The sequence below is a fragment of the Symsagittifera roscoffensis genome, chromosome 3 (assembly GCF_963678635.1).
Source record: "Symsagittifera roscoffensis chromosome 3, txSymRosc1.1, whole genome shotgun sequence".
NCBI lineage: Eukaryota > Metazoa > Xenacoelomorpha > Acoela > Convolutidae > Symsagittifera > Symsagittifera roscoffensis.
The window spans coordinates 73,103,400-73,131,376 of record NC_087064.1 but is presented as its reverse complement, the minus strand read 5'-3'; the positions used below and the strand labels follow the sequence as shown (position 1 = coordinate 73,131,376).

Sequence of the window (27,977 nt, the reverse complement as noted above, 5' to 3'; positions counted from 1 at the left end):
AAACTATGGTTACAAAATTCAGGTAATATCTGTAGTATATATTCATAATCTATTTTCCAATTCGATATGCAATAAATTGAGGAGGAAACCAAAAGTATTTACAATTTGTTGGGGGACATTTAAGCATCTAAATAGAGGGAAAGAAAATACTGTCACAAAAATAGAATAGAATTTTATAAAATAGCACCAATGTTGAGTGAAACTAGACATAATGCCCAGTCTCAGGAGAAAAAAATAGAGAACAAATAAAATAGAAGTTTCATGTCAAATTTCATGCGAAATGTCGTTCTGTAATGACGTCATGAATGCAGATGGTTAAACGTCGATAGGAGCCAGAAGTTACCGCGCTGTTCCTAATTTCGTATTTCTGGGATGTCTTGAAGAGGGTCTGGAATTCGGCTGCTGTTGATCAGGGTTGCCTGTAAAAACCAAACAGTTAAAACTAATTCAGTCACCTCAGCGCCAAAAATGAATTGGGCGAAAACATTGCACTATGATGCAAAGAATAAAGAGCCAATTCGATTCAATCAAACTCTTTTGATAAACCAAAATATATTTTTCTTCTATTCCAAAGCATCCACCATCCATTTAAAAGTTATTTGGCAACAAACTCTGAAATGAGAAATAGGTCCATTGCTAAAACCACAAAACGCAATGGACAAAATAGCAAAATTTAACTAGATGCCTACTCAAATATTTGGACAAACCATCAGTTTGGACTAGCCTACATTCTAAGCCATGTATCATAAAGCTTTCAGGTTTCTAATAATCGAAGCGCAACATTGAGCAGGCAGCGACACATTTCCTAGGCGATGAAGCCAGAGGCTTTATACCTTTCCTTTCTACAGTTCGTCTATAGCTGTAATCGCTTCAAATACAAACCAATTAAAACAATGTGAAGCAACAAAAAAATCTTTTTAAATAAACGCGAGGTAGGTAAGCCTATTACAATTATCTCGTCTTGTCAGACTATAGCAAATGCGAAAATAAACACGCAAGCCCAATCCACGGAAAATTACATTATTACGAGTTTGCATTAATGAATAACCTCTGTACGCAACATAATTGGCACTAAATCTTTTGATACAAGATCTTTGGCACTAACAAATCTTTGGCACTAACAACAACATTTTTTCACATAAAGAGAGTAATTTAATAAAATTTAAGGAGCGATTGAAGAGTATTTTAAATAAAATTAAGGCGCGTCTTTTAATCACGCACCACATTTAAATAACAGTAAAAAGGCCTATTGGCTATAGCAACTCACCATACGAAGGGTCTCCTCCGTGGTGCTGATGATTTAGCGCGTAGTGCATGTGATAGTTGTTGTTGCTGTAGTTATTGTTGCCGTGCATAAGCTGCTGCTGCTGCTGCTGTGGATACTGGTGCTGTTGGCCCTGTGAGCTTGGATGATGATGATGATTATGTTGACCCCCATACATATTGGTCCCCCCATAATTTCCCCCTCCCCCCACAGTCTCGTCACTCAACGTACTGTCCTCTCTGTAGTTGAGGTTCATAGAGACGCCCACTATTCCATTGCCAACTAGACCCTGACTGAGGAAGTCCTGTGAGTTGCGACTCCTCAGTAGGTGGGCGGCGGTGGTGGTGGTGGTGGTCACCAGTGGGGATATCTGAGGGGGTGTTTGAGTGTGGTAGAGTGAGTAGGGGTGCCACTTCGAGTTTCCCAGGGGTGACGACGGAACTTCGTCCTAAAAGTTTGACAGAAGTTTTTCAATAGTACTACAAAAACCTAAATAACTGAAAAATTACTTCTTATATTAACAGCTTAACATATTTTTTTATATCAATATACGAGCATATGGTCATAAGCACATTAGATTTTACGTGCTTCCAAAAACCCTCATGATTTTTATCTTTAACAGGGATTATAAAGAACAAATGAAACAAAATGTTCTGTTTTTTTTCTATAGAATTAATTGGTTCATAATTAGGTTTTTGGTCCAAAATGAAACAAAAACTTGTTTGAACAGAAGCCCGATGCTATTTCAAAATTTGGCGAATCTAGCACAAACATAATCAATTTATTGCTCTTTTTAGAGCCAAGAACAACACTCCCAGTATCTGCGCCACATAATTGCAGAGAAGATCGGAGAACAGCGAAATGGGCGTTACACTCAACGGTTGATTTTAAAACTCAATCGAAAATCAATGAAAAGCATTTTTTCTAAGCAGGCAGGCAGGCGTTATTTAAAAAAAAGGAATTAAAAATTAATGCCGTTTCCAAAACACAATCCACAACTGCATTATACTGAATATTTGATTTTTGAACACTTTTTCAACAACAATCTGCAATTTTTTGAATAACAGGGGACGGTTTTATCGCTCGAAAAAGCCAGATGTCTAAAAGTCGATGTTTTCAAAACAAAGCCGCTTTAACGCACCACTCCAGTCTGACAAGTCTTATTGTAGTAGAGCCACGCATATAATTTTACCAAAAAACTACGCTTTTCTTAGTCGTCGCTTTTCAACAGAACACAAATATGATGATTTTAATACCAGCAATTATGCACTGAGCTGATTAAGAACTTTTATGGCTATCGTAATTGTCTTGGCACAATACAATGGCCAACATCACCAAAAACCATTTTTCATTTTAGCCATTAAGCTTGTCAATCAAGGCATAACTAATCTTACATTCTGTGCTTCATTAGTGCAAAAACTAGAGCAAAAAATACGGCGCGCAGTCATAAATTAATTATCACATTTCTAAAATCAATAAATTATGATAAAAACGGTTTAATGCACAGCGTCTTACCAAGCGAGGACAATGCGGTGTAACTTTGATACTCACTAGGTGTATACAGATATTCACTTTACCAACTCCCTACAAAAAATGATTTATAACGTCATGCGGCATCGTTAAATTCTAAATATTACGTACTATTCTTCGGTTTGACCATTGGTGTGCTATCAACTATCTGGTTAATTACTCTAAAACAATTACCCTCCCATAGACAAAAAAACGACAAAGAGCTAGTCAGTGATTTCTACGGTTGTTCTGCTTTTCAATTTGTTTCTATCAGATGGTTCAAATCAAACGTGCTTTTTTTGAAAAACTTAATCATCAACCTCACCCCAAAAATCTAGAGTCAGCAGACCGAAAGTGAGTTCGAGAAGCGAGCTAATCCCCAGGGGCTAAACCGAGCGTCACCACCTTTGAATATAACACACATGCAGCTTTTGCAAGCTAGTGGATAGAAAATGAGACAGAAGTCAAGAACTCGAAAAAATAATGGCTAAAAAATAACTGAAAAATAATAGACAAGTTTAACTGCTAAAAACCAATTGAAAAATAGCTAGTTGTTATGTCCACAGAACCGATATAACACACGACGAAAATATTTATAACAAAGAACGTTCAAAGCAAAGTTATACCCAGAGGCGAAGCTGCGCTTCGCAAACACTAGCAAGAACACGACAAAAATCAGCTCTATTAAGTGCAATAAAAAAAAGTAAAATAAGCCTACGATATACGAATCCCTCGCACAAACTGCTCACCCACGGACGCTTAAATTATCACAAACACTAGCCTCAAACAAAGCAGAGAACAGATGCTATGAAAAATCCAATGCTACAGATCGTGATTATAGCAAAAGTGTCACCAAATAATGAACACTTTTATTTACGAGTTAGGGTAGAAAAAAAAGGTTCGTACTAATACACTCACGCTCGCAAGCTCGCTAGCGTAAATAAAGAAAACAAAAAAATTATACAAAATCTTTAATTGCATCTTCAGAAATCTTTGGAAAGTAAGCCGACAAGTTTTCCCAATTTTTATTCAAATTCCATAGCTATAAAAGCCAAGGTCCGGCTGGGATTCAACATCAGACCATAGGTTCCCAACGCGCGCACTTTACCACTATATCAAATTGGAAGGGATTGAAGATTACTGCGGTTTCATAAAAAGCAAGGTAAAATAGATTTGTAAAAATGGTTTACGGGAAAAGACTTAATCCCGATTACAAGTACATTTGCTCTCTCAAGTGAAACAAAACAATGAGGCGGTTCAAAATGTGGTCAAAAAACAAATATTTGGTCAACAATTTTGGTTTACATTGATTTGAGTGCGCAGAAAATCAATTTGGTCGACAAAACCTAAAGGTCGATTAATTTTCGAACAAATATCGAAAATCAGTCCCCCCCCCCCTCGAGAACATCTTTGCCCTCTGATTTAGCGTGAAATAATTTTTAGTTTCTGAAAGAAATCAATCCCTGTATTCAGTAAAACTTCAAAATTTCAAACCCTTATTTCAGCTGTTGTGCTAGGTCTGCTGTAATCAATGAAGTAATTCTCTTTCTGCAAAGCGAAGGTTTTCACCGCCCTTTTCACGCCTATTTCATCTGTCCTCGCGCTGAACACACGCGAGTTTGGATTGTTCTTACTGCTGTTTCCACTCGATATCGCTTTCACAGTCTTGTTATTCTGACTGGCCGCGGGGAGAGGAGGGTTTTGGAAATCAGACTCCTGAGTCGGGTCTATAGGCGGTAGCTGGTTATACCTATAACCCCCTCCCCCACCACCTAGGGTTATCGGAGGGGTCATGATTCGGTCAGCCGCCATTTGCGTTTCGGGGAACAATTTCCGCACCACCATCGGGTTATGTACCATCGAAGGTCCTAAAATTGAACAAACAACTGAAATCTACGAATACAAATCATAAACATAATTTTTGTAGAAAAAAAATGGAAAATTACGGTTAAAAAACTGAGATTAAATTGGTATATAGGATAAAATGGTATAGGGTAAAATAGAATAGGGTAGATTGGAAAGTTGACAATTGTCCTGCTACCGTCAATACTACTAATTAGTTTGACATCTTGCAATTTTATTGTCACAAGAGGCATCAAAAACCTTACATTTTCGCATTGAACCGGGGCTCTCCCAAAAAAAACTAGATAAATTTTTAGTTCAAAAACTTTGGATTAGTTTGAACTGGGTGAAAAAATGAAGATTCAAGTGAGGTACCTGAGGCCGCTTGGGTGGCGTTCGAGTGTATGAGGTAGTTGGACAGTCCACTGAAGGGTCCACTGATGACACTTCCCCTCTGCTTGTTCCTGGCCATGGAGATCGGCTGCAATCTCGTCTTCGCTGAAGGGTATCTGTTTTTCGTCACCACATTGCTGAAACATAATGGCCATGTATCACTGACGCTGGGAGACATTTTAAGCAGAGGATAATTGATAATGCCGTTCAGATTTTTATTAGAGCATTTCAAAGATCATTTTGGCCATTTTAAACTGAGTTTTATAAAAATTACTAGAACTTTTAATTTAAAACCATCTGAATTCTAATCGCTGGGCTCACATTCTAGATCCAAATTCGGAATTTGCATCTAGCGATTAAAGTTCAAAAGACTTTGATTTCACAATTCAATTAAAATTTTGAAAGCTCAGTTAAATATAGCCAAAACTTAGATGCAGGTTTTTTAGGTCAAATTTGTTGACAAATGGACCCTGGGGTCAACTTCAGTCAATCATATGCCCACTCCAAACATACAGCCATGGCTTACTTTGAGATAGCAGTTCCGTTGGCAACCAGTGAGAGGTGTTGGTTCTTGGAGTTGGGGTTGAAGTAGAAGTTGGTTGTGGAGTTAGTCGCCGGATCCTCTCTGAAACCACAACAAATTAACATCAAATTAAATGTTTCAAATAATAAACTCACTTTACAATTAACATGTAAGAAAAGGCACAGAGGCAAAAGACAACTCGCAATGATAGACTACCCGAAAAGTTAGATATTTAGTTCAAAACGCTTTATAGGCAAAGAGCAATCGCTTTTACTTCGCCAAGAGTAGCTTTTATTCCGGGACAAATGGCGCAATCCTCTGAATTTTTGTATACCACTTAATGAGAATTTGTTTTGTTTGAAAATTAAATAAATCAGTTAAATTATGATTTTTGTCAGTTGTATGTTTTTGCGAAGCGACGACCAGAAATATCAAACATTTACAGCTTCATCATTTTTTCAGATTCAGTCGAGTTACAATTCTCAAACTTACCTTCGATACACAATTCGTTTGGGTGCAATGGATAGAACATCACTCAGTTCGACAGCTGTGGCCTGTGAATTAGCAGTTCCTAGTCTGATCTGCGAGGAGGTCATGTTTGCCCCCCCACCCACAATAGATCCCAGCCTGCCTGCTTGTTGCATGGAAACTAGCTGTTCTTTGCTGTGGGGAGACAGTTGGCTGTCTGGGGTGACCAAGTTGTCCTGAATGTCGTCGGACAATTTGTCGGATATGTTGGCCACACGTTTGCTGATGTAATTCAAGGAAATACGGATGATCTAGAAAAAGAAAAATATCTAAATAATACACAATTTTGAACTCAATTACAAAGTTGACGCTCAGATCTCAAAACAAAAACTTTATTGCAATCAAAACCCCAAATTGCGTTCAATTCAAAAATTTTGCAAAAATGATAATTGTTAACAAACTAAAAATGTTTCCGAGAGCTCTAACTAACATTCACGGAAACAAAACTTGTCTTTTACAACAAAGACGATTTTACAAACTTTTAATATTTATAAAAACAGAATTGTTAACCTCTGGCCAACAAGCTTGAAGCACGTTGTCGAATGTGGTGTCTCTTGTACATGCGAAGGGCGTGACAGGAGGGAATCCCCTTCGCTTCTTCCTGGGCACGTGGAACTTCGTCTCCGTATTCGCCATCTCTCCTCCATCCGGCGCCTCCGTCGACAATTCCTAATTCACAATAAATTATCAAAATTATTCGAATTTTTATCGCTCTCTTAAATGTTAACCGCCGCCACAAACATCATTTTTATTTAAAAGCCAACCACCATCGAACAGACAAAAAATATTTGGATAAATCATGAAATTCCTCGAAAAATTCAACGAATTTCGCAATTCCACATCGGCCACATTACATATTGAGGGTCCTTCGGTTGTATTACCCCAAAGTGATGATAAATGAAAATCAGTGCATTCACAAAATTGGATAGATAATTCAGAAAAAGTTAGAATTTGAATATAGCAAAATGAAGCAATTTCACCTAAATTAGCCTCAAACGGGTTCTTTTCTTAATTCTTTTTGCCGTTTTCAACACAGAAACTCCATAAAAATCAGAGCAAATGCGGTTTTAATTGTCGTTTAAACTGATTTTTGTTGCAATTTTTTGAGTCGGGTCAACGCTCTGGAGATCTACCCTGCTTTTTTTAAAAGTAAATTCAATCCCATTTCATAAAAAAATTCATTTTAATTTCTATCATTTAGGGATGTATAACCAAAAAGACCCTAGATTGAGGGAATGAAACAAAAAATATCATTAAATCCGGCTCAAATCGAAAATTTATTTGCCATTTTCTTGTACTTTTAGTAAATCGAAAATTTAAAGAAGTCGGCAAAATTACCTGATTGTCATAGGCGAACACTTCCTCAATCTCTCCCTCTTCCTCGAATGTCTCCTCAACATACATATCCAGGGGTCCCAGGGGGGTGTGGGCCTGGTAGTGATCAAAGGAAGGGACTGTTGGAGAGGGCACTCGGTTGATACCCATTCCCATTCCCATCACACAGTAACTAAACACAGATTTAGTTTAGTAGACTGAAGCCCCGTCAAAAATTTCAGGCATTATTATCTTCCTAATTTTGCAAAAATTTCTTTAAAGTATCTCAAATATTATGAGTCAATAAGTATGCGCGATCACAGTACCAAAAAATGTCATAAAAAATGAAATAAAACCGAAAAACTTACATTTAACTCAATAAAATGGTGAAACAATTACTATAATTGCACTTACTCATTTGTAATTGATGACGAGCTATCTGTAGCGTTCAAATCCGAAGAGCGCCTAGCAATCTGCTGACTCGAGTTTCTTTTCACCAGTGCTCCTGTTTTGCCTCCTCCGCTCGTAGAAACACTTGGCGATTCATTCGTCACATCGGAACTTGTTCGGTAACCCTGCGTAGATGCCGATCCATTATTAACAGTATCCGAATGGAACCCACTACTGCTGGTTTCGGATTCATTGAGCTGGCTGAGAGACGAGGTTCCGTCCCCATTTGTCGGAAGAGAATTCCGGCTAGCCTTACTTTGGTGTCTGGTCGTCGGGACTGGGGTAGATACTCCAATAGATGACAGAAAATCGCTGTTTTCTGAATTGCAGACACTGCTTCCCAGAACCCTAAAAATTGATTTTCAGTCGACTTTATTTGACTGACGTTAGATTGAGAAAAGTCAATTGAAAAGTTGTATTGACTTTAAGTTCCAGATTGATTATCAAAATTTTGAGGTTTGAGAAGTAATTGCTTCGCGGTAAATTGTTTAAGAAAACATGAACCCAAATTATAGACAAGGCGCCTGTGCAAGTGTGGGAGGGGGTAGAGAGAACTCACCCATGTTGTTTAACCCTACTAAAATGTTACGACTGCACTTAAAGTCATCACCTTTAGTCCACGCGTAGCTGATGACCTATAAGCCTCCTATGCTATCAAGACAACTGCTTTTGCGCAGTCGCAAAATTACCTGAAGAACTATCAGAGCACTCTCTCTTGGCAATCTAAAAGTTTTTTTACTTTACCAGCCAAAGGCCAAGCCCGAAGGGTAACTATTTAAAGTTAACCGAGCTATGGCAATCTTACAAGAGGTCACCTAGTAAATTGCACCGCACGCGCGTTTTGAACCCGCAATCATATGATTGCTGGGCACTGGCACTACCCATGCACCACAACGCCACGACTACTGATCACAGAACAGAATTGCTCTCACCTGATGTAAGTGAACTCGCTGGTCCACTCCTTGCACTCCTTGTTGAGCACTGCATTCCTGGACTTGCGGTCTTCGAACAGCACCTGGTCAATCTCCTCGAACATGGAGGCCACACACTTGGTCGCATGCTTGTCAAACTCCTACAATTCAAACCACAAAATTTTTGGACCTTATTTATCATAGCAAAGAAAACGAAACAGAATTAAAATGATACAGCAATTAACCCCAAAATGCTTTTTTTGATGTAACTAGAACAAACGGCCGGAACAAAACTATAATCTTTACTTGTTTCTTGAAGTATGGAACAACTAAACCAATTTGAACACAGAGGCGAAGCGGAACGCCGCACCACTTGCAATATATCACAAACATAGTATGGAAAGCTAACCAAAAGAAAACGAAGGAAGTCACAAAGACGCAAAATGGCATAAAATGTTTTATACAGAGGCGAAGCGGAGCTTCGCACCATTTTCGATACATCACTAACTCAAAGAAATGAGAAAAAAATGAAACAAGTTTTCAAACTACCTAGGTCTACCAACATTTTCGTAAGTCTCGATAAAATATATATGTAGGCAAACATGCCAATCAAGACATTTGAATTTTAAATTATCAAGGGAACAAAACTTACGAAGCGGAAACCAAGTCGACGACAATATTTGAGCAGACACCAGGTGAGCCGAAAAAAAATGATTTTATAAAAAAAAACTTTAAAAAATTTGAAATCTTCCCAGAGTCTACCATGAACAACACTTGCAACTACAAAAAAAACTTGCTTCCAGCACAAACAAAAACCGAGATGCGTCATCTAAGCCGACAAATCTTGAGCAGACTTACGAAAATCTGACAATTCAATGAATCCAGAAAAAAAAAAGTTCCATTTCAGACATACTGAAAAAACGAAGTCCTTAGGGTGCAAAAGAGTGCAAAAACGAATACGTTACCTGCAGTAGGAAGAAACCTGGAAGTTACCAGGATTCACTAATGAAGCAAGTTCAATTTCTAACAAGTGTGTACGAAAGGTTGTTTACGACAAAAAAGTCTAGCTATTACAAGACACTCGCAAGTCTAAAGACTACTTCTAACAATAATTTCATACTCTCAATTTGTTTTAGAACATGCCAGGGAAAAAAATTTCAGCGTTAAAACTGCATTGAAAGAAAAATTTTAAGAAGCGGTATCTAAGCCGATAAAACTTGGGTAGAATTTCTTTAAGATGAAAAAGATGTCATACATGAGCAAAAAAAACACTCTCTGAAATCCCTGAAAAACACAAATGCGCATGAAAGTCTATACTCATCGTTCAAACGTCACCGAGGCAAATAACCCTTTTTAACAAGAGCCGATCCCGCTAAATCTGAAGAAATTTTGTGAACGGAAAAAAAACTTCGGGGTTACTAAATTTACAACCCACATAAAACAAACTTCAAACTGAACGGGTACTTCAAATGCATACCAATCCTAAATTATATTTTTATATTCACCCACACACAGTTGAGTAGCAATAACTCTTGCACACTATTTTAACAAGTTCTTTACGGCAAAATTACTCTCAAGTTTTAATTTTTAGTCAATACTTTTAAAGTAAAACTCCTATAATTTACGTCCGAATTTTAAAATTTTGCAAAACGCTAAAAAAAACTTGCTCGAATGAATTTAGTTTAAACTTTTTATGAAAATTTCCAAAAAAAATTGTTCAATTAAATTAGTGGTCAATTAAAATTATATTAGTCAAAAAGCTGATCAGAAATTTTTCAGTTCGCTAGCTCGAGCAGTTTTTCAAATGCAATGTGTTATAAATTGTTATTTTAATCAACCTAAAACAATCATCTCTTTCTTAAAATAATGCATAAGACAATAGTAGCATGAAAGCTGATCAGTTGTGACCGACATTTTTCTTCGTTCCATTTTTTTAGAAGGCAAGATTTGTCTTTTTTTTTCCAAATAATAGTGCCGTTGTTTGCGTTTTTTATAAACGGGTTTGAGATTATGACTACCATCAATTTTATGCTCTGTTTTCATGAAATATACATATCTACTAATTTTCGCGTTTTGAGACCATGGTCTTTCATTTTTTGCTACTTTTGTATTGATTTTTGGCCTCAAGTCCCTAATTTCAATTCGACCAGAAGTTTGGTCGGATGTCTGGCATCCATAGTACGCCATAGCTCATATTGTTCAACAATCGACGAGCTAAACATTGATGATCAAACCTCGCAAAAACTATTTGTTATACATCTGACAGTGAAAGGACCATAGCAATGATCAGGTCTTTTTAGTGCGCTCCTTCTTTACGGATATTACAACTTTCGTTTTTTTTCCAAGACTATGCAAGATTGATTTGCCCTCTACCAACGATTAATTCTAAAAACATCCAAAATACTATACACTGGGGCAGCGAGTTCCTGGAAAAACGTTTGAACACGGTACTTGTTATAAATAAAACAAATCATTTTTCTTTTATAGGTCGATTTGGTAACCAACTCGAAAACCAAAAAAATAACAAATATAGAAGTTCGAAATATAACACCGTGAACAAAAAGATCTTTGAACTAAAAGTTTTTCAGCTCCGCGAGTTATCTTGACTGGCAACATCATAAATACTCAATCGAGATTTTATTAGATGAATTCATTCATAAACACGATGATCATTTAAATTCTTTAGATCAAGAAATTTTCTGTTAATCTTATAGTAGTGAAAAGCATTCACATATCAATAAATCTCCATTCCAGTCTACAAACATCTTTGAAATTGAAGTTGAAAATGAACCAAAACAAAACAAAACCCCTGGATACTAAGTACTTTTATTTTATGATAGAAGTTCCTCACAAGTTATATTAAAAATTTATCTATTAAATCTTTGAACGCAGGAAATGTTTTTGAGAGCATACGTTGGTTTATGGCTGGAAACATCCATATGATTTCTACGGTTTTCAAAGAGCAACAAAAACGAAATCTGATGCGATTCAAAGATGCACCTGGAGCATGGCACTTTAAATTATAAGAATGGCACCTTTGTTTCAAAGCCTCTCAGAAGCGATTCGTTTCTCGGCTCAATTAGACCAGATATGGTCAGTGATTCTTTTATTCTGCTCTTTTATTCTTGCTCACTGTTATTTTTTCGGGAGTGATTTTACACTTCTGTGACCAACATCAATTTGGAGAGCTCTAGTTTAAACTAGTTCAATTTATACCAGCTGCGCTTAAGTTAATTTAACAGTCTTAGATCAAAACAGTATTCAAAAACTAAACAAAAAGCATGAATCAGATCTATTTGTTGCTAGCTTTACTTAAGAATAAAACAAAAAAATAGACAAAACACGCACTATCGGTTTATAGAAGATTAGATGATCTTTACTTCCTTCTGCTTTGTTGAAAAAATTTCTCAAACGAGCAACCGTAAACCTTTAATGCTATTTAAAGAAACCTATAAATTAACTAAACAGCTTCAGATTCAGACAACTTTTTAGTGACAAACAGAACTCACATCTTCTCCCCACGAGTATGTGCTAGACCGGTCTGTACTATTTCCAGAGGTGAGCAGTGCCGATATGCGTGTGCTCCTCTGGCGCCTCCAACTGACCCCACTCTTGCCCCCACCCCCGCCACTCATGCCCCTCCCACTGACTGCTCCTAGTCTGGACTCCTCCTCGTCCACTGAGGGGTATCCCTGGATGTAAGAGGACAGTCTGTTGCTGGAAGCATCCTCAAATGACTCATCTAGAGAGGAGGCCTCGTCTGCCCCATAGCTGAAGCGCAAAACAATTTGAAATTTGTGTTTAGATTTAGATATAGCTTCCAATTGAAGCGGCAGACACATTACTCTTGAACTAAAATTTAACAACTAAAACCCGCGCCATTCAGCTCCAAGCACTTTACCGTTGCACTCAACTTAATCAAGAAAACTAGTATTGAGCCGGGATTTGATGCCACACCATCAAGAATTGGGCAGAGTGTCGTTTAAAGTATGTGAATCGGTCCGCAATAACTACAAACTCGAACTAAAATAAAACCGTCTCTCTAACCTTTCTATGGCTCTGTTCACATATCGCTCATAATCTTCTGCCTGTAACGGAGAGTGTAGCTTCTGACTAGATCCAGCTGCATTAGCATCTCCATTATTTGCGCTCTGATTGGAAGAGGAAGTGTTTCTTTTGCATCTGTTCGATTTTACTCGGCCGATGCTACCCGAGGAGGATGAGGCTCGACTGCGGATCTCGGTCGTGCCACAGGACACTGGCGGATCACCCACGGGTGTAGAGAGGGGAGAGAATGCATGCTCACTCAGTGAAGATCTGAAAAGAAAAAGAAAAGATAAAACATGAGAAACCTGTTGCTGTGGATGCAGCTCTGAATGATACTACTACCATCATTTTTTGAAAAACCGAATGAAAAAATTATGTAATTATTATGGGTGGGAGGATGAATGAGCATTTAAAATTATTTTCTACCAGCTGCTTCTAGCTTAATTTAAGTACAAATAAATCGGTTTCTATAATCCATTGTCTAATAAAAAATCAATTACTTTCGAAGTACTACCAAAAATATAATAAGAAAATCAATCAAAAGAGCCTGAACGTCAACATTTCATATACAATTTTCTCGAAAATTTTTTTTTCACACACAAAAATCATTTTCCCTCCGACATTGATTTGAGTTGTCTGAATTACAAAATGTCAAACTGATGATCGGAATGAAAGAACAAATAATCTGTTGAACGGAACATGTTGCTTAAAATTTACTCAAAATACACATAAAATCTCCGTCCGGAGAACGATTCAAAGACTACTTCTCAGTCAACGTTCTATCCCAAAATTAGCATATGCTTCATAGTTGAATTAGACCCATACCATACTGACAGCAGAACTTCAGATCTACCGTCGTTGTCGAAATTTCCTAAGATTATCAAATTCAGCAAAAAAAATTGGACAGGCACAAAGTGGACACCATTTTCGATACCACACAAACGTAGCTTGCAAGCTAGCATCTAGAAAAAAGTAAAAACGGTAAAGCAACATGCAGAAAATTAATTAAGTCAATAAACCAACAACTACAAAAAATTGAAAGTAGTTTTTAACCAACAACTACAAAAAATTGAAAGTGAACATTTGTCTGCAACGATGTTCAAAATGAGAAAAACACGTCAACAAACACAATCGCCGGCGTTAAATAAATATTCAGAAAAAATTATCGAGCAATAATTAAGCCGACAAAAATTAAGTAAAATCCCCCTGAGCCGAAAACAAAATTCTAACGCTCCCACTCTGAAAACACTGAAAATAAAAAATTATTTTTGTTTTCAAACGCAAAATTAGGCGAGGCCGATAAAACATGTCGAAAATTTCGAGGCAAATAAACTTTTCAGAGAAAAAACCAAATCAGAAAATTACAAAAAAAAACAGACTGAGTACATTAACAATTTACAGGAATAAATTTTTAAAAAATCAATTGCAATAGAACTCTTGCGTACAATTTGTCATGTGGCAACTAAGCTGATAAAACGTAAGAATACAAACAATAGGCCGATAGTGTATTTACAATCGATTTTTTCAAGCCTAAAAACATAGAACGACGATAGCTTGTAAAAAACGGGAAACTTTCCGTTTGAAGTCAGGTCCTGGTCAGATTCGAAGCTAGAACCTTAGCTGTTACAGGCGTGGTCGTTACCTCTAATCCAAGTGTGCCGAAGAAGCTAAGGATATTGAAATAAAAAAAAATCAAGGTATCAAATGACTCGCGTGATTTTGTTAGTTAAGTTAACCCGAAGAAAGTCTATACTCCGATTTGATAACGCTTACTAATCGCGAACGTACTCATTCTCAATCAAAACTATTTTAGCCAGAACTCAACATACTACGCGGATTATTAAGAACAAGCGTAGCAGATTGATGTTCAATTAGCACAAATTAGTCTGCGCAAAACTCGTCGTGCGATACAAAACTTGCGATACAAATGACTTGCGATACAAAACAAACATAGCATGACAAATTAGTGGACATAAAATGACACAATAACCGCTGTCGAAAAACTATAAGAGAAAAAATTTCAAGAAGGACAATCGAATGCTGAATAGGCATCGCAAGAAAAATTTCGGAAGCAGGCACTCATTGTGTTGAAAAAAAAATACCATTAGAAAAAAATTGCACCTCGAAAACTTTATCAAGTCCCCCTTTACGACGCAAAATGACGCCTCAAAGGAGCTTAAATATAAATGGAAACCTTTGAAGCCGTTTAAATAAAAAGTAACGAAGGAAACAAAACGAAAAATTTTAACAAATGGTAGTTGGTAATTTTACAACCAACATTAAACATCTTTAGATTATGACTGGTATCCTAAATCCAGATGCTGAAAAAGGTCAGTTGATACACATTTAAAATTAATTAACACAAAATTGTAGGAACACCGGGAGATTTATTAATGGTGACAACTTTTTTCTATCACTTATTGCAAAACTCCAAAATCAGATTAAGTGTACACTTCGCGTGGAAAAAAAAACATTCTTAGTTACTTTTACAAGAAAGCATTTAGTTGAAATACTTAGGTTGAACAGGTATTTGAATATGCAGTTCAAATATATGGAATTGCTGACAGAACAGTTCAAAAAAGAACAAGAAACTTTCAAAAAATTTTATGGAGACTATGAATAGCTTCAGAAAAAAGTGAGCACAAAATTCTAGATGACAAAGAACTACTTGTCAGGCAGTTCGTTACGCTTAAGGGAGATAAATTACAGGGTGATTTGACAATGAAACTGTTCAAATTGGAGATGATAAGAATATATAAAAAACTACTGGATGTGTCTCAGAAATCTTTCTTATAAATTTAATATCTGATTTTTAGGTACTGCTCTGTCGATCAATTACTCGAGAGGAAACACCTAATTATCAATTTTTAAGATTGTTATTAGTTATTTCCTTACTATAATTACCAGTTTTTCATTACTGGCGAAACCAATTGAAGTTTTTTCTTTTTGCTTCAGAAAAATGTAGGAAACGTGTTTGTTTTTCTTGTGGAGTAAGGTAAATATTTTTATGTTTTCTATGTTGAACCGAATTTTTTGAAAAAAATGGCTTTCTTAAGTCGATTAGAAAAAATAAGACCTTATTCCTGCTGCTTGTATCGAAACAGTTCAAAGGTGGTAGTTTCCACATTTCTAAGTATTAAATTCTTAGCTTTTAATCTTAGGGGGATACCAGCGAGATCAGTTCCTTAAATTACTTGTTCATTCGACATTAAGAAATCAATTTGAAAATTCATTTTATTCAAGGCAGTTCAAATTTATTTATGTGGGTTTTTTCTTCAATTTTGAGGGAACGGAGACAGATAAATTAAGGAAATATAGCTTGGATTAATAATGTATGGTTTAAAGGCATGAACCGTGAAAATTTAGTATACTCACGTAAAGGTAGTTTTTGGAGTTTTTAAGCGCAATTTTGGGAATCAAAAACTTGAAAAATCAAAAAAAATTTCTGCAAATTTTTTTAATTTTATTTTTCGTTTTTCCAGTCATTTTTCTTCAAAAATTATTTTCCAGTGACCTCTTTGACTATGACTCTCAAATATGCCCAGGTTTATTTTTTCGTTTCATCGTAACATGCAACAGATCTTTTTATGACATGCAGAAACAAACGACACCAATTTATTCTTTACTAAAAAAATACTATGAAAATTTTCCCTTTTGAATTACCACTTAAAACACACGAATCCAAATTTCCTTCCTAACCATTAGTAGTAAGAAAGGAAATTTGATTCAGTCGCAAAATTTTTTTCAAAACTATGTTAAGCAGTCTCAAGCTCGACTGAAAAAATCTTCAAGTTAAAATAAGATTTTTCAGTATTTCTCGACTGATTTTTTAGAATTTACTGTTCCGACCATTGTAAGCAGATAGCAACTTGGTATTGGGGTGTGTTTAGTTTTTTCTCCTTTTTGGTTTTACGCCAAATCAGATACCTCAAATAATCATGGGAGTAGGTCGAGTGTTATATCACATTAAAATCCTTTAAGTCGTGATTCCAACGACAAAGAAATTGCTTCGAAAAGCTATCCCAGTTACGAGACAAACTGGTTTAAAATTTCGAGTTCTAAATGCTGAGTGCTAACGCAGGGGAGTTTCACGCAACCCGTACTTTCGGTTGAACGCAAAATCTGAGATTAGGGGAGGTAGTTTTCGAGAAAAGTCTAAAGTTTCAAAAAAACTGTCAAAAATCACAAACATGATAGTTCCTAGGATTCTTTTTGTAAAAACTTGGGCGTCGCTGCTAATGCAGGGTAGTTTCCAATAACTGATTCTCTCCTTTCAAGCCAAAATATCAGATGAGTGAGGGTAGCTTTCAAGAAAAAATTTTGACCTTCTAATCTAGGTCAAAAATCCCCCCACAGACTTTTTCGAGGGCTGTAGAAAATGAAGAACCGTAAAAACAGACTAGCCGTGTATGCAGGTACACAGGAGAGTCAGCGGTATTTTCATTGATACGACTTTTTTAGAAATCGAAAAATTAGTTATAATAATGAGAATAGTCAAAACATTTTCCAAAGTGTCTCAATTTTCTGAAATCGCCGCAAAAAATCCTATTTATGCCGCGTTCGATTCAACCCTCAGGAAAAGATTGAAACAAAAACACCCCAACAGGCCAAAGGTTTTGCCCTTTGGTCCTATTCTACGGTTTCGTCTGCCAAGTGCCCCACCAAAGCAGTTTTCTTAACCATCTATTTAAAAAAAACCACCCATCTCCTGGCCTTAACTATTTTGCTTAGTTCATAAAAATAAATCTCATTGCAAGGCAATCTGCTCCTTTTTATGATAATTCATACTCCAAAATTTTCAAAAACAATCATCATTCATCAGAAAACAAAATACAAGCTCATGAGGGCTCAGGATACTCAATGAGGAAACAAAATGGCTTTAAATAAAGGAAAATAAACAAAATAGAAAACTTCAAATTTCAAATACTCTCTGATTCCGAAACTGAAACAAGTATTATTACGTACTAAATCGAAGTTCCAATCATTTATTTTAGCAAAATAAATTTAAAAAACAGCAAAAAAACAAGAGGACAAAAAAGTTTTCCAGCGATTATTTTCACGCTAATTCAATCTTGTGAAAGCCAGGTAAACGCCTGTTGAGCCGAGAGCACAACTATTGTCTCAAAAAATATCAAGTTCTGATATTCTAATACTTTACGCTTTCTTTCTTTGGAAAAACATTAATATAAAGGTCTCTTTCATTCATTTTAAACAACGCGAAATTAGGCCGCTAAGCCGATATGACATTAGCCGAAACCATAATATAAGCCGAATGAATTTTTTGAGCGAAATGAGACAGGAAATGATACAAAACCAGGAGTTAATTATTAAAAAATTACAGGAATAAATTAAAAAAAAACCTTTCAGCCACAATGAAATTCGGTAATATGACAACTAAGCTGACAAAACAGACGATAGGTCGTCAATTTCCACAAATGAAAAAAACTGTTAAAAAAATTGGTCCTGACCGGATTCGAACCCAGGACTCTGACGTCGTTACCTTTTGTCTAAAAGTTTCGGAGAAGCTAACGAACTTAAATTTTTATAGACCCCGCAATTAAATGATTTTGTAAAACATGTTGCCAGCCAGAAACTCCTCTGATTTCTAAATTAAAGACAAAAATGATTTCAGAATTTCAGAATAATTTATTTATTTCAAAAAAAGACTGATTTTAACATTGGGTAACAAAAAAAATTAACAAAAAAAACCTTCTTTCTGTTTTTCTTAATAAAAACTTTAGAAGTAACAATCATATGAAACATAGGTGTACAGATTGAGGCCACCTTATATTTCAGCGAACGTATACTCTTCAAAAATAAACAATGAAGCTAAAATCAAAAAAAATCCTATATATCTGATCTTCTAAAAAAAAGCCGACAAACTTTGAGGTACTTCTGAATGGATGAGTGGAAAAGGTAAGAAGAAAACATACTTGCTGTTATCCAGTATTGCTGCCATAGATAAGAAGTTTTCGGGGCTCGTAGTTGTCCCAAAGAGAAAACACTAGAAGCGATGTCTCCAAAATAAACAATGCAAAAAAGAAACGAGAAAAACTTCATTCTTCAGTCCAAAAAACATTAAAACTTTAATTTGCACTTCGAACTAAAACTCATTCAGGGTATATAAAATTTACACATCAATGGTATAAAACAAACAAAAATAAAAGCACTGAAGTGCTATTTTTTCTCAATTATTGATGTTTTGCCTCATAAAATAATAACGTTAGCAAAAATCAAAGGCCAGCAAATGCAGATTATGTACCACCAAGTACGTGTAAGTGGTGCACACGGTAGAGAAATTGAGACCAAACTACGCAAAAGGTACAAACAACGGTTCTTAATGCACGTGGTTTTGTAGCTCTAAGAGGTTTTAATGGCGCAGCTAAATCTTCAGTATTACCTCAAATGAACCTCACTAAAAAACTACCACAATATATTCCAAAAGAGCAGTTTTTCATTATGGTCTCATTTTCAGTCGTTCACTGAACTGATATCAATCGTTTCGATTCAGTGAAGATTTTCTTCATAAACAAAGAAATTGCTTCAATAAAAAAAATCGATGAATCGGTTTTTTGAAGACTCACCTCGTAAATATGTTATAAATTTGCACTGCAACGGTATCGACACAAATATGAGGAAAATTGTCGAGCAAGTCAGATCAAACACAAAAAATAATTAGGTAAAATGATATTATCTAACGTCTTATAGCGACTAACCTTTCGTACCAAGATGACCGCTTCGACATTTTGAGCAATCGGCTGTTTGAAAAGGCACATCAGGCCTATTAACAGCAGGTGCAAAAAAACAACAACCACGCAATTCTCTCTGAATCTGAATAATTTAATCGTCAGATTTCTTTGTCTCTCTCAAGCCCCTTTCGAGCTGGAGGTATAAAAACATCCATCAATCAATGTCGTTATAGCGTGATCACGACGTGCCACAAAGTATGATGTGGTATGTCACGGTATGGTTCGATTTATTTTGTTGATTGAAAAAATCATGCTCATTTTCTATCGCTCATATTACCCATAGCAAAGTCTAAATTGACATGTTCTTCGACGAAACCTTGAGAAAATTAAATCTTAGACAATTTAGACTTGAACATAAATTAAGAACCGAATACTGTGTCATGACACTTTCTTCATAAACAAAGCTCCAATTTGCTATTTCTTATCGCGAAAAATGTCTCAGAAAAAATGACAAGGTTGAAAAAAATTACAATATGAGAAGACCGTATTTCCAATTAACTTTAAATTAAAAAAAATGGAAAATTCTATATTTATGGATTTTTTTGTTTTTTAATATTCTCTCTCAGGTGCTTAAATGACGCTATATGGTTCCTGCCCGATTAATGTTTTTGGCTCAATTTTTTTTCAAAAAAAGCATTATCTATCGCTTATAATCAAAAACGTCTACCAGCAGTCAATAATTTAGAAAAAAGATTGAGAAATTGGAAAACAACGTAAAAGGTCACCAACATAACATTTTAGATACTCTGTAACTCAGTTATTTCTTATTCCCCACCTTTGAACGCCAGTGACGGTTATTTTTTGCTCAATCAGCTGCTCATAATTTCTTTTTCATTCACTGCTTAAAATGATTGACTTCAACGCCTGAATTTGGCCATATGCTTGTTTCCAGTCTCTCTCATTCAGTCTCAAATTGGAAATTCCAATTTTAGGATTTTCTTTTGATTTTTTTCAATAATGGTGGCAGTAGTAAGTCAAAGTCGGGGAGTTTAGACAGATAATAAATCGGATTCTTCAAAAAAAAACCATATGATTTTCTAGATTGTAATTGTCTTGGTTCTTATTCTAATTGTCTTGGTTCTTATACATACGGAAACTCTTTCTTTAAGCAAGCAAAAAACGTTTAATAGGATATATGAACTGGTCTAATTAACTTCTATTTTGATACTTACATGTAAGCTTCGAACCTTTTGATATAATTTGTGTACTAGCGCATGTGTAAATTAGATCCAAGCGTCCGGCCTTAAAAAAACATGAAATCAAACCACAATTTGCTTCTTAGTTTGGCAGATTACTGAAAGTTTTTTTTGTTTTCAGTGGATTTATGGTTAATTTTTACGGTATGAATCTGGGAAAACGTTTTTAAGATACTTCAGTCATTTGACGGAACAATTTAATTTCACAAAAAAGAACAACTTATGATCGAACCCTGGACCTTTGTCGTCTCAGACATAATGCATCTCCGCCAAACGTAACAAACAAGACGCTGAATATGATTTGAAAAATTAAATTATGAAGTGCTTCAGCTATTCCACGTGACAAAAAAACCTGAAAAAAAACCACACAAAATGAAACATCACAAACGTAAAAAAAAAAACATTTAAAAAAATTAAAATGTTGAAAAAAACTAGGCCAGTCAAAACTTTCGTATGTCTCGATAAAAGACAAATATAAGACCAGCTAAAGCTGGAGGTACGTGTTTGATATTATTGAAATTGTTTTACTGACGCGGGACTAAATGCGTAATTTCAAAAATAGGACTTTGCTCAAACCCTAATTGTTTCTGAACTAAAATTATTTTTCAGATAATGGAACTACCCCAGGGACAGAACATTTTTTATTAAAAAAATTGAGAAGTCACCGTTTTTCGATTGAACATTTCATTTCCGATTTGAAATGAAAATCGATTAAACCTATATTTCAGATTTGGTAGGATAGTTACTGAGAAAAACTAAAAATACAATTAATAAATCAAACATTTGGCACTTCCGAGAATCATAGCTTTTTGCGTACAAAAATTTGCGCGTAGCCGTTTATGCAGAATAGATTCACGCAATGTGTATTTTCGATTGAACCCATAAACTTGATTTGGGAGGCTAGTTCACGAAAAAGCCAAGTCTGAAAAAACGGTCGAAAGATCAAAACTTACTTTTCCGAGGGCCATAACTTTTAACATCAAAAAAATTTAAGCTTATTTACGAAAGTAAAGGAGCTTTCCACAGCCCTTTCTTAGGATTGAACCCAAGACCCCAGATATGGGAAGGAAGCTTTCGAGATAAATAAAAAAAAAGTAGTTAAAATTTTAAAAAATGACTTTTCCGAAGGTAATATCTTTCTGTCAAAATGTGTGAGTGACCGCTAATGTAGGCAAGCTTCACACTATACTTTATCTCCATCTAACCCTTAATCTCAGATTTGTGAAGTTAAGTTTCGAGAAAACTCAAAAAGATTCAGAAAACAAAGAAAACATCAAAAATTTGACTATTCCGACGGTCATAACTTTTTGTGCAACTTTAAAATTTGAGCTACCGCTCATGCAGGGAAGTTTTTCAAATCCGTTCAGTTCATTGAAGCCAAAATCTCAGATTTGGGAAGGTACTTTTGGGAAAACGAAAAAAAAATCAAAAATATGGGTCAAATATTCCCCCAGAGATTTTTTCGAAGGCTGTAGACAAAGGGGTAAAGTGAAAAGGTACTAGCGGAGTATACAGGTACATAGGGAAGTATGGGGTCTTTCAATTTCACGACCAAAATTAATCAAAAATAAGCTAATTTAAGCCTGCTAGCACGCATTAGCACTAATTTAAAGAAAAAAATCAAACATATTACACCTGCTTCTCTCAATAATTTTTGCACATTTTTCATGTCGTTTCTAACACGACGAAAGGGGCTTTAATATGATATATCAATCGACTCATTCCGATGATTAATTGGGGTACCTGATTTCGCGTGGAAAGCAAGAAGAAAAGAAAAATTACAACACCAGAATGCATAGTTTCTCCCCACTTTCAATGGTCGGAACACAAAAGAAAGAAAAAACTTAGACAGACCGAATACAAAGTTCGCACCTTTTTCAAATGATCGGAAGATATAGCTCAATTAATTTTTTCCGCAAATTTCTGACATGCTTTGTTTTTTTTGTTTTTGCTTCGCGAAAAGTTTTTGACCTAACATGTCCATTTCATTTTACTTTTTAGCCAAATTTATACATGAATACATTAAGTCTAATTTTAGAGTTAATTCCCAGCTCTTGATAACCAGGTGCGTAAGAGATGATTTTGAGAGACCCGTTCTTGTTCTTTTACTTTGAACTTTCGAACTGTAATCACATTTCTACGCTTTTTATTTATATTTTGCTCACTATTTCACTAATCTCTTACCCGTCTATAACTGATTCCACCGGGCTTTGCACAACCCGAAAACGACCATGCGATTCAACTGCTTCTTGTTCCAATATGACATCGAGTTCATTAACCAAGTAATTTTGATGGTTAGAACTAAAATTAGATAATTCGCCGTTTTCTAGGGAATTTAAACTAGGGTTAACACAATTTTCTTTATCCTCTGCAATTCTAGAAATTTTAAAACTAGCTTCATCGTTGCTAGGTGTTCGGAATTCTGACGAAATAATGACAGATTTCTGTTTCTTGGGATATCTCTTGGATATCCGAATCGGCATACTACCATTAACGTGACGCGAATTTTTCAGAGACATAAGAGTATGGATCAGTGATAAAGCCCACACAGCATCTCTTCAAACGCAATCAACAGGATTGTTTTCTATGCTTTTTCAAAAACTAAGTTTGAAAGAATAAATTATAAGTCTTTGCATTATCACAACGTATACAAAAACTAATATCAGTTTTTAAAAATAATAATTTTAAAGCACGATTTGTTCGATTATGTTCAAATCTGACGAAACGCGTAAAAGCAAGTCTCTTCAAGCACAGTTCACAGCTATCACTAATTCGCTTCAATTGGCAAACGCGTAACTAAAAACACATTCACATAAGAGAGAGGTAACAACCAGTTGAAACCTTTTGTGACTTGTGACAATATACAATAGCCACTCACACAATAGCTGTTGGTTGGCTTTATAAATGACGGCAGCCGTTTGAGTGGCCAAAACATCCTATTTTGTAACAATAAATTACCATATGCAACTGGGTTATAAAAAACATTTTTGTGATGAAAATCACCAATAAATTATTCGAAATCACATGCAAAAAAACTCAGATCAAGTACACATCTTCCTTTTAATCAGCCGAGGACTCTTACTTTGAGGGGGGGGGGTATCAATTTGGTCACAGCATTTTTGAGGGACCAAACAAGTACACTATTACCGGGCGTTCGTTCCAAGAATTAAAACTCGTACTTGCTCAATCATTGACGAAGGGCTTTGAAGGATGCAAAATTCTTTAGGTATCATGGGACAAAAATGACCACTTAAGTAAGCCTTTAAAAGATCATTTTCATGTTCTGATCATTTTTTTAAATTTAAACGCTTATTTTTTTATAGTTAAAACCTTCAAAGGAATCCTTTTTCTGAGAAAAATCGAGTCTTTCTCATTGGAGGGAAAACTACTCTAACCTGACCAGGACGCCACAAAGTAAACAACTTTCCTGGAAAACTGAAAGCAACCTAGCAGCTTTAAAACAATAGATTTAAATTTTTTTTTTTTTATAACTTAAGCACTCATTTTTCATTAAAAAAAACTAAATAAAATCTCAGATTACCTCAAAACAAATATGTGTCACCGCAATCAAATAAACAAGAAAACATTTACAAGTTACAATTGTCAGCTGAAATGGCATGGTGAACAATTAAATCATTTTTTTCTTCTTCGATGTAGCATTGTTTGTCTCCTATTTAGTTCAAATGTTTCAAACGTATCAATTCTTCGCAGCTTTTTTCAGCTGTCTTAATTTTTCATCTTTTCTTCATCTAGAGGCATTGACACTGCAGATTTAGTTTTAGTGCCGAGTAGCAGGTTTAGGGAGTTTTTGAGATTGTTGGAGGCAGTCCCCTAATTCCTTTGCACTGCTGCACACAACTTATGACAAGGCAGTGGGGGTCAGCTTTTTTTCTCGGTTTCCCCAAAAGCTGTTTTGCAGACTGTGCCGCGTTTTTCTCTTGGTCTTTCCTTGACACTTTTCTGTCAATATTATCATTGTCTGACACTTTTCACTACTGTTGTTACTGAATCTCTTTAAGGCACAAACACTTATTTGTTCCCCCAGGAAATTTTTCTAGTTGGAAAGGAGCATTTGCAGACTGTGACCATACAAGTGTGTTCTATTACTTTCACTTGGCCCGGATACCAATAAATCTGAATAATACAGTGACTTGGGTATTCAGCATGAGTAAGCACTTCGATCTCCAACTGCTTCCAGTATTGATTCCTTCTACACCTTCAATCATTGGATCTCATCGCTTTCGTCAACTGCAGTGTCATTCTTCGCTGTTGATCCTGCAGTTTCCTCAAAGCCGGCATAAAAAAAAACACTCCTGTCCCAGATCTACGTCTGCCGCAACTGTAATTTAAAAATTACGAGCAAGCAGAAGTTTTTGATGTCAATTTGGTGGATGGTCTCAGCAGTCGTGCACTTCGTTGCGTAAGCCCTAGGATTGTTCCAGGGCATTTTACAGCTGACAATACTCCAACAACTATTACTCAGGAACTCATCAATCTTTTTCAATCCAAAAAATCCAACAATAAGGTCACCACAACCACGATCTGTAGAAGACCACCACTCATCTCCTGGAAATGAAACTATCAGCATAGTGCTACCAGTGAAATTTACTATTACCAGCTTGCACTGGTCAGTGAGAATCTTAAATGAAATGAGCTTGACGCAGAGGGTGGCGGAAGTTGATCGATGGTGCTTAAACTATATCTTTCGGGAGCGAATTCAAGTCGTTTACAATTCTTTTCGAGAAAGAATGATGTTGTTATGAATTTCCTATGTCTCCAGTTGTTTCTACATGAGTGACAGTCACACGCGTACTGCCATGTTGTTGTTGTTGTTGTTGTAGTGGATTTACAGCACAAGGCTGATGGGTGTTGCTCCCTTTCCGTTTTTATTAGAAGATTGTCCACTTATTTCTGCATTGGTTGCAATCGCATGCAAGTTGCCAAGTGCAAATATTGTTTTCGTTGTACTTTTCATCCATGAAATTCCACATCAGTTGTAGGATTCGGTTCTTGAGTCCAGTTTTGTTTGTGAAATCAACGTGTTTGTCAATTCTGTTTGCAATTCGACTGGTAGGTATTGTGAATTCCCCCCATGTACAGTTGTGGTGATTGTATTTGTTTCTGAAGTAATCCCAATCCCAAAAATTTGTTGAGGCGATTTTTTTTAGTCCGAGTGGATTGTAAAAGTCCACACATAGGGATAGATAGTTGGCAATTCGGAATGTTCTGAAGCAGAACCCAGTTCGTGCTTTTTCTGTTCTTACTTTAGGGAGTTCGAATTTCTCCAGTAATGATCGACTACTGATGCAAGAGTTCCAGTTTGAAGTCGGTTGCAGATGTTTGATATATTTTTGAAAGATTGAGAGAAAGAGGGAGCATGTTGACTATTTCTGGCAGCGATTGGTATTTCGTCGAATAGTCATGTAGCACCCATTTTAGCACGCATTTTTGGAATGTTTCTAGCGTATGCACTGTTTTAGAGAGATGAACTTAATAAATAGTTTCATATATGGACATGGTTGCTGCTGATTGACGAGAGACAAGTTGACGCGAACGATCAGACGAGCAATCAGTGTACAAAAGCGACCACTGCAAGGTTCGATCTCAGTCACCGCGACCGACACGTGATCGATAGAGAAAAGCGGAAAAAAAACAAAATCGACCACTGGGAGATTCAACCCCGGCCTCGCTTCAAATCCTGCTAACTAAATCTCATATCCAAAACCCTGCATACATTACAATGGCACCCATGAACTGTGGCACATGTACTAGTGCAATAAAACCCGACGATGAACAGTTCACAAGTGTTTCTAGTGGAACCTCAATGCACTTCCGCCAGTAGTGTACGGGGTTCACACCCGAAGCAATCCATTCGTTCATGGCGTACAATTCAATTTTTTTCTTCTTCTCTGCAACAAATGCGTGGACAACAACCGCCGAGATTTGCTTATTAAGCATTGGGAAACAGCAAGAATGACACCTGGCAAAACTTTCAATCAAATCAAAGAAGATCTTTCATCAAATAAAAAAACAAATGCCTACAGAAATGTCTGGTGGAAAAATTGCAACCACTTGTGGCTCAAAGATAGAGAAAAAAAAGAAATCTTAAAAAGATCCTATCTTGTCCAGCACTAGCGAAACCACTATTACAAAGAAAACGAAACCCAAAGAACCCGATGAAATCCGCATCCGCGGTTTACTTATTTAATAGTTATTTTCAGTTAAAAATGAATAACAGGGCAGCCGTGGTGGCCCTCTATTTCTAACTACTGATTATCACTACACCAAATTCAACAAACCTGGTCTCTGGGAAAACAGCTTCTTCCTTTGTGACATTCGACCAGAATGTGCCAAAATGCAATCTCTGCAGATTTCGAAATTTTAGCAGTGAACCTTCCGAGTTAATGATTTTGAAGGATTAACGACGTTATTCGGATGATTAGTAGAACGGTGAAGGCCAGGATATTCCCGTATTTTAAAATTTTTAATTTTCGAAGTGATTACGTAACATTTCTGAGAAACGTCAGAAACGGCCATTTTGGCAGAAAAGCTGAAAAACAACAAAGAACGATAGTCGCACTAACAAAAACAACTAAGATTGTGAGAGAAAAACAATAGAGAAAAACAGTGGAACGTTCCGAGTTGCAACTATTGTGTCGCTACAATAGTTGCAAGGCCGTTGCAGACAACGGTGAAGGGTGGAAGACAGCCTTCCGGATTACGAAGAAACCAAGATTAACGAGCTTCATTCAGTGGATTCAAGAATCCGGAAGGGTTTCGGAACTGAAACTTTTATCCTTTTATATAAACTTTTAGCTTCTTGTCATGTCCTGAATTGAATTTAATTAACAACTAGATTCATTTTGATAAGGATGAGAAGCTAGGAGTTGGGGGAAAGGGTTAATCCATCTTCGATGGAGATGATGATTTTATCTACTGAACAAAAACAATAGTAATATAGTAAATAGTAGTAACCCTGTTTTAGGAGTGACCTCGTGGTCTGGGGATACTGAGACCCAGCCATGAGCTCACTAATTTTGCATGTAATTAAGTTAATTTGAGCGTATTGACCGAAACTGAAAGCAGTAACGTTTTTGTCGACCCGATGTTGGAAAAGATTACCGAAAAGTACTGGCTTGGTAGAGACGGTGAAAAGCATATAAAGCTTTTTTTAGACGTTAGCCAGTCGTCTTAGGACTTAGTTTTATTTTCCGTCGATATGTATCTTCCTGGCGAATGTTACACTTCTTT

At 36.1% G+C, this 27,977-nt stretch overlaps 2 protein-coding genes across 5 annotated transcripts in view; one reads left to right on the top strand and one right to left on the bottom strand.

Moving 5' to 3' along the window:
* The window catches only part of LOC134842784 (disks large homolog 4-like), a 574,432-nt gene that overhangs the window by 282,128 nt on the left and 264,327 nt on the right, over positions 1-27,977 (top strand). The gene's annotated exons all lie outside the window — the stretch shown is intronic.
* On the bottom strand, positions 24-27,701 carry LOC134841177 (serine-rich adhesin for platelets-like). Of its 3 annotated transcripts, XM_063856999.1 has the most exons (14): positions 27,026-27,701; positions 22,911-23,522; positions 12,782-13,051; positions 12,244-12,505; positions 8,756-8,895; positions 7,788-8,171; positions 7,398-7,566; positions 6,570-6,728; positions 6,024-6,310; positions 5,535-5,633; positions 4,991-5,145; positions 4,268-4,641; positions 1,268-1,712; positions 24-419 (listed from the first exon to the last, which is right to left on the bottom strand). In XM_063856999.1, the coding sequence occupies exons 2-14, from the start codon at positions 23,243-23,245 to the stop codon at positions 340-342; spliced, it is 3,159 nt and encodes a 1,052-aa protein (XP_063713069.1). In that variant the 5' UTR covers positions 23,246-23,522; positions 27,026-27,701; the 3' UTR covers positions 24-339. The 3 variants fall into 3 exon arrangements, with proteins under 3 accessions (XP_063713069.1, XP_063713068.1, XP_063713070.1); XM_063856998.1 differs by having other exon boundaries at positions 22,911-27,701; XM_063857000.1 differs by lacking the exons at positions 22,911-23,522; positions 27,026-27,701 and adding an exon at positions 18,715-19,127.

What these genes read in the sequence shown, in the direction of transcription:
- LOC134841177 (XM_063856998.1), bottom strand. Translation starts at nt 23,245, where the DNA reads ATGTCTCTGAAAAATTCGCGTCACGTTAATGGTAGTATGCCGATTCGG. An exon ending in GTGGAATCAGTTATAGACGG is followed by an intron (nt 13,052 to 22,910) that starts GTAAGAGATTAG and finishes TTTTCTTTTCAG; the next exon opens with ATCTTCACTGAGTGAGCATG. An exon ending in AAACGAATTGTGTATCGAAG is followed by an intron (nt 5,634 to 6,023) that starts GTAAGTTTGAGA and finishes TTGTGGTTTCAG; the next exon opens with AGAGGATCCGGCGACTAACT.